The sequence below is a fragment of the Musa acuminata genome, chromosome BXJ2-8 (genome assembly GCF_036884655.1).
Source record: "Musa acuminata AAA Group cultivar baxijiao chromosome BXJ2-8, Cavendish_Baxijiao_AAA, whole genome shotgun sequence".
In the NCBI taxonomy this organism is placed as follows: domain Eukaryota; kingdom Viridiplantae; phylum Streptophyta; class Magnoliopsida; order Zingiberales; family Musaceae; genus Musa; species Musa acuminata.
This window is the reverse complement of record NC_088345.1, coordinates 44,223,394-44,237,770: the sequence shown is the minus strand read 5'-3', so window position 1 is coordinate 44,237,770 and position 14,377 is coordinate 44,223,394. Positions and strand designations below refer to the sequence as shown.

Here is a 14,377-nt window from a genome sequence, read left to right as displayed (position 1 = left end):
GTTGATGAAAGCACAAATCTTGAAGTCCTAGTTGGCTATTTCTTAGACCCTCGAAGGGTCTTTCTTAGACCCGAAGGTTGCCCGAAGGATCCGGCACCATCTTTACTCTTTCTCACTCTCTCTCCATTATAATACCAGAGTAGAAGTTGAAGAAGATGGAAGTCTCAAGGTCGGATCAGTAGTGGAGGACAGTGGGTGTTGAGGATTATTGCTAAGCTAAGGTGAGTTCTGTTTGCACATGTGAGGACTTCTTCCCTGGCTCTTCAGTGGTTTTCTTTTCCTGTTTTCAGTAGAAACATAAGATCTCAGTCTTTTAGGTGTTGTATGAGTTTTTCTGACTTGATTGGATCTCCAAAGTTTGGGACATAGCGGGATTTTTGCGTCATTAAGTTGGATCATAGAGATAAAGACTTCATTTTATGCTTTGTCATTAGTCTGGGAGTCACCTGATGCAGATCTATTGCATAAATCTGCCAAGATTTTTGAAATCGACCATAACTAGCTGTGATTTCACATGTTCTTTTGAAAGGTAAGCTCTGATTCAAGTATAGACAGGGTTGAACATTTCAGAGGCATCAGTCCGTCAGAAACAGCACAATGCTTTTGGTGTTCATCACTGGGATTCCAAGATGAGCAAGTGTTACTGCATATGGATCATAGTTGTAATCACCTCACATTTTTCTCCTCTTAGCATTAATCAAAATTACCATAATTAATGATTTACTTTATTTGAACCCTTCAATTTTCTTATAATATGATTAAGAAAATAATTAAAATTGGTGATGTGAATTTGAGGATAATAATATTCTTATAAAATTTTGATTTATATTTTGAAATCTTTAATATTATAATTGTTACATTTTTATGATGCATAATAATATTTCAATTTTAAAATCTTATTATTAGTAAATATTAATTGTTGAATTTTGACATTAAAATAATTATTTAATTTCATGATGATGATATGATGTTATTTTAAGCTTATATCATAAATTGATAAGTTTTACAAAATCTCTATCATTTTATCTTAAACCAAATTATTTTGATATCGATTTAATTGTAAACATTATAGTTTTGAATTAAAATGATAATTATAATTCATTTAATTAGACAGGATTTATGTGTGAAGTTCTATAATTTAATTAGTTTTAAATCTGAGATCATGAATTTATTAGATTGTTTTACTGAATTAATATTGTATTACTAAAAGTTTTAATATATTATCGCTCATATGTTCTTATTTTATATTTATTTTCAAAGAAACCTATTAATTTATATTAGATCTGAGGCTTGGGAAGAGACTTTTTAGTCACTTATAGCATGTTAATCTTTTTCAAGTTGAAAATGTTTAGTAATGTGAAGACAAGAATATTGAATAAATAATATAAATTATGGATTTTGAAGTGGTGATTTATATTTATTATATTGGGATATGATAATAGCAGCAATTGATAGTAAAGAATATGAAAAGATACTTAAAAATATTTTGTTGCTACAGTACACTTTGACAAAGCAAGAATTTGAAAAGATATATCCAAAAAGCTCCTGTATAAATATCTCAAACATATCAGATGCAATAAGAAACTTGATTATGCTAGTGTTTGTTGGAAGAAATACTTGTGTAAAATCTTCAACATGTGGTATGTGGTACTCGAAACTAAATGTCTTGCTACTTTTTGTTATTTTCAGGTCTTATTTCTAGCAGAAAAAAGGAATTTTAGCTGCAGAGACCCATCAATCACCAATCCACAAATGGAGGAGAAATGTGACTCTGCCGGCAACGCTGAGGTAAAGAATGCAAAGGAGGAGTTTCATCTCAAGCTCAAAACAAAAGAAAAGGGTACAATGACAGAAAAAGAAGAGAAGGAAGAGATCACGGTTGAAGTAAACACAAAAGCTGTGAAGAAAGAGAAGGGCAAGTTCAAGCATGAAGACAACGATGATAAATGCAGAAGTGAGAGTGAGGAGAAAACACGGAAAGAAGTGAATGATAGAGATGTAGAAGCTGGAGAAGTTAATACAAAGGACAAGGGGAAAGCCAAGAAGAAAGACAAGGGGTCAAAGGATAAAGAAGAGAAGATGAAAAAAGGTAAATCAAAGGACAAGATGGAAGAAGATGGAGAGTTGGTAGAAAAGGATAAATCAACAGTGAAAAAGAAAGATGAGGATTGTGACCAAAAGAACAAGGATGGGGAGACGAAGAAAGTTGAGAAGAAGGAAAAAGAGAAAGCAAAAAAGGACGAAGATGGTGAGCGCGGGGAGAAGAGGAAACACAAAGAGAAGGATGGAGAGCCGAAGAAAGATAAGAAAAAGGATGAGGAAGTGGATGAGATTAGCGAGTCGAAGAAAGACAAGAAAAAGGAGAAGGATGAGAAGAAAGATAAGAAAAAGGATGAGGAGGTGGATGAGATTAGGGAGTTGAAGAAAGATGAGGAAAAGGAGAAGAAGGATGAGAAGAAAAAGGACGAAGATAAAAAATCAAAGGAAGACAAGAAAAAGGAGAAAAAGGACAAACACGATGAGTCCAAAGTAGACAAAAGTGATGCCAAGGAAGTCTCACAAAAAGAACTAAAGAATGGTGACAAACCTGGTGAACACAAAGATACTGAGGAGAAGAATAAACATGGAGATTCGGAGGGTGAAGAGATGAAATGCAAGCAAGAGCTCAAGGAAAAAAAGAAACTGAAAGAGAAAAATAGTGAAGAAAAGGAAAAGACGAAAAAGAAAACCAAGGATGGTGAACATGAATTGAAGGTAGAAAAAGAGGACGATACCGAAAACAAGAAAAGCAAGAAGGAAAAGAAGGGAATAGTGACGGTAGCAGACCAAATGACACATGAAGATCTTCAAAACAAGCTTGAGAAAGATTTGGAGCACAAAACGGAGTTGGCACATGCTGAAGCCAAATGCAAGGTTGGGGGTGATTCAAATGAAGATGAACACAAGGTCAGAGAGGCAGAAGCTATGAAAGAGGAAGCAGATGAAGATGGTAAGAAGAAAAAGGATAAAAAAGACAAGAAAAAGAAGGAAAAAAGCGAAGGTGAAGCAACTGAGAAGGAGGACAAGGGAGAGAAGAAGAAGGAGAAGCTTGATGGAAAGGAGAAGAAGAATGTTGGGAAGCTCAAACAGAAGTTAGAAAAGATTGAAGCCAAGATGGAAGATCTACAAGCCAGAAAGGCCGACATCTTGAAACTGATACAAGAAGCAGAAGGGGGAGGTCGAGAGGTGGAAATACCCAAGGAAGAGTAAATGGCAATGCAACTTAGCTTTCTGATGTGTTCCGAGGGTGGCTTTTGTTAGCTTATATCACTTTTCGATCTATAGTGTGTGTCTATGTAAGCATTAATACAAGATAATAGTAATCAAGTTGAATGTGATATCCTGGGTTTGTTGCACATATATATATATATATATATATATATATATATATAAGTCGGAAGATAGTTTCTTCCTGCACATTGGGTTGTATAAACGTGAAAGATGTAATCTTTGGAGCCATGGCATGGAAGCTGAGCTTTCCTTTTCCTTCATTTGAGGAGAGACTGGTGCCCAGGTCTCCTGATGTACAAATGTTTATTCTTGCACGGGTACTTGCAATCACACGCAATGTGTACTTATAGCAGGAGAAGAAGAGTTTTAAGGCAAATAATAAAAGAATTGGGACTTCAACCACAAAATTTAGCGCAAAATGCCGATACAACCCCGCCCACACTAGTGCGACCAAGCCACCTCCACCGCCGCCCTGGCCCTGTGGAGCCGACCGCCGTTCCTCACCGACACTCTGCCGCCGTCGCTGCCACCGATCTCACTCTTCTTCCTCCGCCCCTCCCTCTCTTTTCCCTTCTTTGCTCCCACGTCTCCGCCCCTTCGCTTTTCCACCAACGGCGCGGTGCTTCCGCGGGCCAGGATCCTCACGATGCCGTCGTATCCGTGGGAGGCGGCGATCTCCGCCGCCGTCGCTCCCTTCGCAGTGCGTGCCCCGATGTCGGCCCCCCGCCTCAGAAGCGCCTCCACCGCCTCCGCGTACCCAGCCTCGGCTGCGCAGTGAAGCGCCGTGTAGCCGTCCTCGTCTCTGGCCTCCACCTCCGCCCCCTTGTCCGTCAGCACCCGTATCGCCTCCACTCTCCCCTTGAACGCCGCCCTCATCAGCGCCGTCCACCCGTGCTGGTCCCTCCCGTTCACCGCTGCGCCTCTATCCACCAGGCGCGCCGCCGCTTGCACCTCCCCCTTCCTCGCCGCCGTCGCCAGCGCGTCCCCCAGCCTCAACGCGTCCAGCATCCTCACGTGGCCTCCCTCCGCCGCGAGGTCGTACGCCGTCAGCCCCGCTGCGTTCCGCACCTCCTTAATCCCCGCTACACCCCTGGTCAGCAGCAGTTTGACTATGGCTTCGTCCCCGCCGGCCGCAGCCGCGTGTAGCGGCATCCCACCGTCGGCACCGCCACGGGCGTCCACCCTCGCTCCCGCCTTCAGCAGCAGCTTCGCGCAGTCATGCCGCCGCCCCTCCGCCGCCAGGCGAAGCGCCGTCCGCCCGTCCGCCGCCGGCGCGTCCACGGCCGCGCCATTGAGCAGGAGGAGACGGACGACTTCGGCGTGGCCGGCGGCGGCGGCGAGGTGCAGCGGGCCTAGGTCCGACCCCCGCGACCGCTCCACCGACGCCCGCCGCGCGATGAGGATCTCTGCGATCAGGGCCTCCCCGGCGGCCGCAGCCGCCTCCAGCGGCGTCCGGCCATTCCGGTCCGCGGCCTCCACGTCGGGTTCGAACTCGAGGAGCAACTGAACCAATTCCGGCCGGCACTGGGCGATGGCCAAATGGAGCAGCGTCCGACCCTCCGAGTCGACCGAGTCGACGGCCCGCCACTCCGGCTCGCTCCGTTCGAGCACCTCCCTGACCGAGTCCATCAACCCGTCCTCCACAAGCCGAGTCAGCACGGCCGATCCAACGAAGAAAATCCTGATGCCGCTATCTATGAACACTTGCTTCTTCTTGTTGGTGAACCACTCACCGGGGATCGAGTCGGAGATGGAGGCGGGGACCTTGAGGGAGGCGCTGGGGACGACGACGCTGTGGAGGAGGAACCGGTCGTCGCAGCGCGGGAGGGAGTCGGGGAGGGGCGAGTCGAGGGGGAGGAGGTAGGTGAACTCCACGAGGAGAGTAGCCAAGGGGGCGATGATGCCCGACCGGGGCCGGATCGCGTAGCGAAGCCGGTTGACGGGGTCGAGCCGGAAGGCGACCGGCATGGTGTACATGACATTGCGCAGGGTGAGCTCACCGCAGCATTTCTGGGTGGGTTCGACGCGGATGACGACCTGGCTGGACGGCTCCAGGTTTATCAGCCTATCCATGGGTGGAAGCCTCCTTTCTATCGAACACGAATCGATGGGCAACTGCAGTCCATCACCGAATGTGGTATGATTGAGGAAGGAGAAGAGAGGCGGCTTTAAGAGCTGTGAAAGCGAGCTCAAGGAACAGCCGGCGACAAGAAGAGGATGCCTGCCATATGGTGGGTGAGAAGAACAAGGCTGACCAGTTCATCAATCATACCAAAGTCTGCCATGACCTCTTCTTGGCAAACCAAGGGGTACGTCAGCTGAAAAGTTCCATTGCTCTACTAATAGCTTATTCGAGAATAAGCATCTCACTGTTGACAATGTCCATGGAGCATGATGCAGCTTAAGAGTCATTTCCCTCGAAGAAACACCATTTTCTGTGATAGCCGTTCAAGGACAAGAAGCAAACCGGCCTTTTCCTCATAGCAAACGTCAGAGTTTTGTCTTAAGCTGTATTATTGTGGAATAAGGAAGCTATGAAAACTCAGCCTCATTTGAGGCCATCTACTTCATAGTCGTGTCTTCCTAGAAAACAAATCTTCTTTGTGCTTAGTAATATCATGTGGTTTTCGTTTGGCTGCACTTGCTCTGTGCAAATTGGACGCCGGAGTCTTCTTTATTATGGATACTGTTCTTAGTATCCTTGGTTGTACGCCCAGCCTCCGCTCGTTGCAAGAAGGAAGGGTTTCTTTTTACACTTGCTGCTGTTCCTAGTGCAAAATCTTCGTCGATTGGATCATCGGGGCCCGATGATCGAAGGTACACATAACCATAAACAGTAGACAAAAACAGAAGGAGGCGAATGTCTCCGATCAAAGAAAAATAATTGCATTAGGTTAAAGATCCGAAGAAGAACTTCCAATCGACAAGAACAATGATTGAGCAGAACATCAAGATTGGGAACAAGAACAACTCGTTGAGAATTGATTCATAATAAGTATCTAGATAGTTACTATGTTTTAGATAGTTATAGATATGTTTTAAGAAATGACTCATGATCTAGAAGTTATAGGATAATTTCTACACCTAACTCAATCATGGGTGACATGATAAAGTGAGGTAGTTACCTCTAAGTCCTATAAATAGGATCATAGTGTATGAAGCAAGATAAGAAATATACAATTGGGAATATCTTGTAAGTGTTTTATGTCAATCCTCTTTTTAAATACTACATCGATTTTCTTGATTGAAATGATCCTTTTTTAATTGCATGTATTCTGTTTTTATCATTTCCTTGCTCCTTTATCTTCAACATTTGTGGTATTCGAGTCAAGTTTCAATTTGAACTAAGCATTATGACTTTCAATGGTAATTTCATGTCTAACCTTTTATTCCTATCTTTTCGGGTAAATGCTATAAATTTTGGAATATCAAGATGAAGACTATATTCAAGTCTCAAGATCTTTGAGACTTAATAGAAAATGGATATATAGATCCAGATGACAAAATCAGACTGAAGGAAGAATAGAAAGAATGACTCAAAGACATTGTTCTTCATTCAACAAGTTGTACATAAGACAATCTTCTCTAGAATTACAGTAGCGACGACCTCAAAGCAAGCTTGGTTGATACTTCAAAATAAATTTCAAGGCTCATCAAGAGTGATTACGGTAAAACTTCAAATCCTTCATCATGAGTTTAAAATTTTATTCATGAAAAGCAATGAATCGGTGTAAAATTTTCTTTCTTGAGTGACTGAAATTGTTAGTCAAATGAAATAGTATGGTAAATATCTTCCTGATCATATAATTATTACAAAAATTTTAAGAAGTTTAACTCTGAAATTTGATCATGTTGTTGCCACAATTGAGGAGTCAAAAGATTTATCTACATTTTTATTTGATGGACTAATGAGTTTCTTACAAGCACATGAAGCAAGGTTAAATATGTCACTTGAAAGAAGTAAAGAAAAAATATTTCAGGTTAAGGGGGAGTCTTCTACTTCAAAAGAAGACAAAAAATCAATAGGAAAAGAGCGTGGCATTGGAGGATTTTGTGGTAGAAGAAATGGATGAGGAAGATGACACTTTAATAGGCATGATAAACAAAAGCAATCAAATTATAATAAAAAAAACTATATGAGTGGAATTCAATATCATTATTGTAAAAAGTTTAGTCACATGAAGGCAGATTGCTAGAAAAGAGAAAAACAAGCAAGCCTATTTGGAGGAAAATGAAGAAAATAGTAAGTTGTTTATGACTTATTTACAAGTTAATAATATCTCAAATAATTATTTGGTTTCACTTATAGTGATTAGGTAAGAGCTTTAGATGATAGAAAGAGTACTTTAGATAATATTTTTAACCTCAGATCATGAGCTATATCTTGGAGTTCAAAAAAGCAAGCAACAACTGTATTATCGACATTGGAAGTAAAATATGTAGTCGCAACATCGACAGCTTGTCAAGCAATATGACTTAGAAAACTTCTTGGAGATCTTCATTAGAACAAAAAGAAGCAACGAAAATATTTTGTGACAACAAAGCCATGATTACAATGACGAAGAATCTAACATTTCATGAAAAAACGAAGCATATAGAGATACATTATCATTTTATATGGGATCTTATGGCAAAAAGAGCCATAGCAATAAAATATTATGGAACAGATGAATAAGTTACATATATCCTCACCATGTAGCTTATAGTTCAAAAGCATGTTTATTTCATGTTACAAATCAGTGTATGTAACTATGAATTAAGGGGGAGTATTGAGAATTGATTCATAGTAGTTATCTAGGTAGTTATCATTTTTTAGGTAGTTATCGATATATTTTAAAAAGTGGCCCATAATCTAGAAGTTATAGGATAGTTCATATACCTAACTCAATCATAAGTGACATGATGGAGTGAGGTAGTTGCCTTTAGGTCTTATAAATAGGACCATAGTTTATGAAGCAAGATAAGGAGTATACATTTGAGAATATCTTATAAGTGTTCTATATCAATCATCTTGTTTAAATGCTACATCGAATTTTTTTTATTGAAAGTATTCTTTTTAATTGCATCGTAGTATTCTGTTTTTATCATTTCTTTGCTCCTCCATCCCCAACACAAACAAGAATGAGGAGAACCGCCATGAAGACGTAGTTGGTAAAGATATGAAAAAGCACTTACAATTTACCTAGCCTTCTTATGCGAAGAACCAAGAATGATGACATAGTCGATGATTACCAGAGTGCTTAACCAGGGAGTAGATTCGTCGGATAATCAATCGACGTAACATTGTTGAGCAAAAACCCATATCGGGAACAATGAAGCCGAGGATTAGTATAGAGGGGATCGAACGACTAGCCTAACATCGTGAGAACGTTGCTCCGTGAGAAAGAGAAATGAATCTTGTCGAGTGTCGTAGTTTGTATCATAAGTCGGGAGACTTGTATGCTCCTAATTTAAAAATTATATAAATTATTTTTCAAATATGCTAACCTATTATAGCATTTTAGTTATCACAATAAAAATATTATAATATTTACTTAAAAATATTTTAAATAATTAAATAGAATAAAAATATTATACACTTGCTGTTGTTCCTAGTGCAAAATCTTTGTCGATTGGATCATCGGGGCTCGATGATCCAAGGTACACATAACCACTGAAACAGTAGGCGAAAAGAGAAGAAGGCGAATGTCTCCGATCAAAGGAAAATAGTTGCATTAGGTTAAAGATCTGAAGAAGAACTTCCGATCGACAAGAATAATGATCGAGCATATCATCTGGAACAAGAATATTAAAATGAGTTTTTCATCAAAATATCAATTTGATATTAAAAGCATATATCAAACAATAGAATAATAAATTAATCATAAAGTGAGATCAAATTTTTAACGTGAAAAACTCAATACGAGAAAAATCACAGGATCATAGTTCACTTTAAACTTTCATTATCGGAGAGGGTAAACTACGCATCAGCAACATTAGGATTATAGAGCTTACTGTAAGGATTCTCCACATATAATTTGGACCAAAACTGATAAGATTTGACCCATGATCGTCAAGCAGAAAAACTTAAAATCCTAATTATCACTCTTCTCTTTCTTACTCTGTTCTTTTTCTCTCATTGTGCATCGCCACCGTTCGCTGCATGCCAAAAACCCTTCGCTGCCCTCAACTGCACGCATTTTTTTTCTTTTTTTTTAATAAATCAGATTTGGGCTAATTGTCCAAATCATCTAGTCCAAGCCCACATATGGGTTGGACTCAACAATTCTCCCCCTCCAGCTCATATGGTGGGCTGTGTTAAGCCTGCTCTTCGCTTACATGCTTCAAGCTTCTTCTTAGGCGAAGATTTTGTCAATATATCTGATCCATTTTCTTTGGTATGTACTTTTTTTAATTGTAATTTTTTTTATCTCAAGCACATCACAAATCCAGTGATATCTCACATCAATATGTTTGGATCTAGAATAGTATGTTGAATTTTTTGAGAAGTGAATGACACTCTAACTATCACAGTAAATAATATATCATTCCTGATTCAAGCTCAATTCCTATATAAACTTTTTCATCCATAAAGCTTCCTTGTAGGCTTCAATAGTTGCTATGTATTCTGTTTTTGTGGTTGATAGAGCAACATGATTCTGTAACTTAGATTGCTAAGAGACTACTCCCTTTGTAAATGTCATTAAGAACCCCGAAGTGGACTTCCTAGAATCAGTATCACCTGCCATGTCTGCATATGTATACCCTTCTAGCATAGGTTCATCACTGCCAAAACATAAACACAATTTGGAAGTACCTTTTAGATATCTTAATATCCATTTCACTGTTGACCAATGTTCCTTACTAGGATTAGAGAGAAATCGACTGATAACTCCAACTGCATAAGCTATATCTAACCTAGTACAAACCATAGCATTCATCAAAGTGCCTACAGTAGATGAGTAAGACACTCTGGATATTTCTTCTTCTTTTTTCTCATATGTAGGATATTGTTTCAAACTAAACTTGAAATGACATGCAAGTGGAGAACAAACAATTTTGGCTTTACTCATGTTGAATCTTTCAAGAACCTTTTCAATGTAAGTCTTCTGAGATAGTCAAATATTCTTTTTCTTCCTATCATGACGAATCTTCTTGCCAAGTATTTGTTTCACCGATCCCAAGTCTTTCATGACAAAAGACTTACTTAGCTCTCTTTTAAGCTTTTCAATTTTACCACCATTATGGTCAATAATCAGCATATCATCAACATATAGCAGGAGAATAATAAAATCATTATCTGAAAATTTCTTCATAAATACACAATGATCAGATATGGTTCTATTATACCCTTGGCTCATCATAAAAGAATTAAACTTCTTGTATCATTATCTAAGTGTTTGTTTGAGTCCATATAAGCTTTTCTAAGCTTACACACCATATTTTCTTTTCCTTTGACTTTGAAACCTTCTGGTTGCTCCATGTAAATTTCTTCTTCCAAATCACCATATCACCATAAAGAAATGCTATTTTCACATTAAGTTGCTTAACTTTTAAATTCAAGTGAGTAGCCAAACTAAGAACAACTCGAATAGAGACTATTTTCATCACAAGAGAAAATATTTCTTAAAAGTCAATACATTTCTTTTGACTGAATCATTTCACAACTAGTCGTGCCTTGAATCTTTGTTATGAGCTATTATTTTCAGTCTTCAATTTGTAAACCCATTTAATCCCGAGAGCTTTCTTCTCTTTATGCAACTTTACTAAATCATAGGTGTGGTTCTCAAACAAGAATATCATCTCTTCTTATATGGCTTTAGCCCTCTCATTCTTATGCTAATGTAGAATAGCTTCTTAGTAAGTTTCGAGCTCTCCCCCCTCAGTAAACATAACATACTCATGTGGAGGATATCTGATAGATGGTTGTCACTCTCTTGTAGATCTTCTCAATGGATTCTTAACTGGTGGTGGAGGTGCTTGTTCAGTTGGTTTAACATCATCAATTGTAAGAGTATCATCATTGACATTCTCACTATAATCTTCTTGTTTATTTCCCACATGATCATCATGAACTACAAGTGAAGGAATTTGGCCCAAACTCCAAGGAATATAAATAGAGGTTTTTGACTTCTCAACATTATCACCATCATCAAATAATTGGTCTTCAAGAAATTTAACATCTTTACTTCTAATGATACTCTTACATAATCAATTGTAAGAGTATCATCACTAACATTCTCACTACAATCTTCTTGTTTATCTCTTACATGATCATCATGAACTACAAGTGAAGGAACTTGACCCAAATTTCAAGGAATATAAATAGAAGTTTTTAACTTATTAACATTATCACTATCATCAAATAATTGGTCTTCAAGAAATTCAACATCTTTACTTCTAACTATCTTGTTGTTCACTAGATCTCATAATTTGTACCCAAACTCTTCATAACCATATCATAAGAAGATACATGCTTTTGCTTTATTATCAAGCTTGGACATTTCATCTTTAGGAATATGAACAAATGTTTTACATCCAAAGACTTTCAAATGATTATAAGATATATATTTTCCTTTCCATACTCTCACCTTTCAGAGGAATTGATGGAGAAAGATTTATAAGGTTAACTGTAGTTCTCATAGCTTCATCTCAAAATGACTTAGATAACTTGGCGTGGGAAAACATATACCTAATCTTTTCTTCAATGGTTATGTTTATTCTTTCTATCACATCATTCTACTGAAGAGTTTTAGGAACTATTTTCTCAAGTCTGATACTATAAACACTACAGTAATTCTCAAAGGACTCGTATACTCTCCATCATTATCTGCTCGAATATATTTTAGTTTTTTTCTAGTTTCTCTTTCAACACTAATATAAAATTCTTTGAAAACATCGAGTACCCGGTCTTTAGATTTCAAAGTAAAAACCCATATTTTTCTAGAATGATCATCAATAAAAGTAATAAAATAAAGAGCACCTCTAAAAGTTCTAGTTTGTATAGTATAAATATCAATATGAACTAAATCAATAATATCTGATCTTCTAGATGATTGATATGTATGAAAGACAATTCTATATATTTTTCCAACTAATCAATGATCACAAGATTTAAGAGATATACCTTACAAATCTGGTAAGAATAACTTTTTAGTAAGAGTTTGAAGTCCCTTCTCATTGATATGACCAAGTCTCTTATGCCAAAGATCTATACTTTCACCCTTTTGAATTGCATTAATCTATCTTTTGTGTAGTTTAGCTTCCATAATATAAGAAGAGTTTAGCTTCTTTCTTCATACTACAACTAGAGAACCTTCAATGAGCTTCCATTTGCTTTTATCAAAATAGTGTGTAAATCCCTCATTATCAAGTCAGCCTATAGATATCAAGTTAAGATGAATATCTGGAACATGTCTGACATATTTAAGTATCAATTTACTCCCAATATTGGTCTCCAAGCAAATATCTCTAATACTCATAATCTTAGATATACCACTGTTTCCCATTTTGACATTATCAAAATCATCAGCAGTATAAGATATGAAGAAATCACCATGAGAAGTAACATAAAATGAAGCACCAAAGTTAATTACTCAATTACTGTCCTAAGTTGCAAGACTGACATAACCATCATCACAAACAATAATAATATCACCTTCAACAACAATTGTATTGGTCTCTTTCTTATTTTTCTTCGTTTCATTCTATTCTCGCTTCCAAAATATATACTCTTTCTTCAAATGACCTAATTGGAAATATTTGATATCTCTTTTAGACTTGGATCTTCCTCTATAACTATGTGGATTTCTGCTATAACTTCTTTCACGTTTTTCTTATTTTTCAGTAACAAATGCACCAGAAGAAGATTCACCATGTTATTTCCTTCTGACATCTTAATTTAGCAAATTATCTTTAACCATATCTATAGTTAGAGTTTCCTCTGGCGTGGAGTTACAAATTGTCACCATATACATTTCTCAACTTTCTAGTAAACAGTTAAAAAATAATAATCATTGCATCTAATCATCTATATTTATTTTCATACAATCAACTTATTTGCAAGACTTTGAAATAGGCTTATGTGCTCAATAATGTTATTACCATCTTTATAGTTCAAAGTTATAAGTCTTCTAAGGAGAGAATTCTATTTTTCACTATCTTTTTTGCTAAAAGGTTTTCTAATATTTACTAAACAACATCACCTGGTTTCATCAGAAATATGATCATGCAAATTTATATCTATTAATCTTTTAATATAGACAATAGATTTTATATATTAAACTTCTCATTCCTCATCGTCCATAGTAGAAGGTTTATCTTTAACATTGATGGGCTTATATAAATCTTTGCAGTAGAGCAAATCTTCGATCATATACCTCTAAGTGGAATAATTTGATGAGTTTAATTTGATCATACCATATAACTCCTCCATTTCAATCATACAAGAAAAAAATCTAGCACCAAACAATCTATAAGCTTTGATACCACTTGTTGGGAAAAACCTATTATAGCAGAATAATTTTTTTCCCTCTCTGTGTATTAAAATAAGTTCCTTATCAAAATATCAACTTGATATCAAAAACACATATTGACCAAAGCAACATAAACAGTAGAATAATAAATCAATCACAAAGTGAGACCAAATTTTCAATGTAAAAAATCCAATACGAGAAAAACCATGGTACCATAGCCCACTTCAAATTTCTACTATCACTTAGAGATGGTAAACTGCACATCAACACTATTAAGATTGTAGAGCTTGTTGCAATGATTCTTTACATATATTTTGGATCAAAACTGACAAAGTTTGACCCTAATTATCAAACAGAAAAACTTAAAATCCTAATAATCACTCTTCTCTTTCTCACTTTGTTGTTTTCTTTCACTGTCCGTCACCACCATTTGCTGCACGCCAAAACCCTTCGCTGCCCTCAATTGCATGCATCTCTTTTTTTTTTTTTTTAATAAATCAGATTTAAGTTGATTGCCCAAATCATTTAGTTCAAAACCACATATAGTCTGGACCCAATATATAGTTGGTAAAGATACCAAGAAGCACTTACAATTTACCTAACCTTCTTAGGTAAAGAACCAAGAACGATATAGAGAAAAGAAGAACGATGAC

At 37.4% G+C, this 14,377-nt stretch overlaps 2 protein-coding genes across 4 annotated transcripts; one reads left to right on the top strand and one right to left on the bottom strand.

Moving 5' to 3' along the window:
• Nucleotides 1–65: 65 nt before the first annotated feature.
• Nucleotides 66–3,377, top strand: LOC135619578 (uncharacterized). 3 transcript variants are annotated; one of them, XM_065121717.1, is made up of 2 exons: nucleotides 66–221; nucleotides 1,690–3,377. In XM_065121717.1, exon 2 carries the CDS (start codon nucleotides 1,753–1,755, stop codon nucleotides 3,247–3,249), a length of 1,497 nt encoding a protein of 498 aa, XP_064977789.1. In that variant the 5' UTR covers nucleotides 66–221; nucleotides 1,690–1,752; the 3' UTR covers nucleotides 3,250–3,377. The 3 variants fall into 3 exon arrangements, with proteins under 3 accessions (XP_064977789.1, XP_064977790.1, XP_064977788.1); XM_065121718.1 differs by having other exon boundaries at nucleotides 93–240; XM_065121716.1 differs by lacking the exon at nucleotides 66–221 and adding an exon at nucleotides 306–662.
• Nucleotides 3,378–3,609: 232 nt separating this feature from the next.
• LOC135619577 (protein VAPYRIN-like) lies at nucleotides 3,610–5,561 on the bottom strand. The gene has a single exon (XM_065121715.1). It carries the CDS (start codon nucleotides 5,341–5,343, stop codon nucleotides 3,712–3,714), a length of 1,632 nt encoding a protein of 543 aa, XP_064977787.1. The 5' UTR covers nucleotides 5,344–5,561; the 3' UTR covers nucleotides 3,610–3,711.
• Nucleotides 5,562–14,377: the final 8,816 nt, after the last annotated feature.

What these genes read in the sequence shown, in the direction of transcription:
- LOC135619577 (XM_065121715.1), bottom strand. Translation starts at nt 5,343, where the DNA reads ATGGATAGGCTGATAAACCTGGAGCCGTCCAGCCAGGTCGTCATCCGC.
- LOC135619578 (XM_065121716.1), top strand. Translation starts at nt 630, where the DNA reads ATGAGCAAGTGTTACTGCATATGGATCATAGTT. An exon ending in ACTGCATATGGATCATAGTT is followed by an intron (nt 663 to 1,689) that starts GTAATCACCTCA and finishes TGTTATTTTCAG; the next exon opens with GTCTTATTTCTAGCAGAAAA.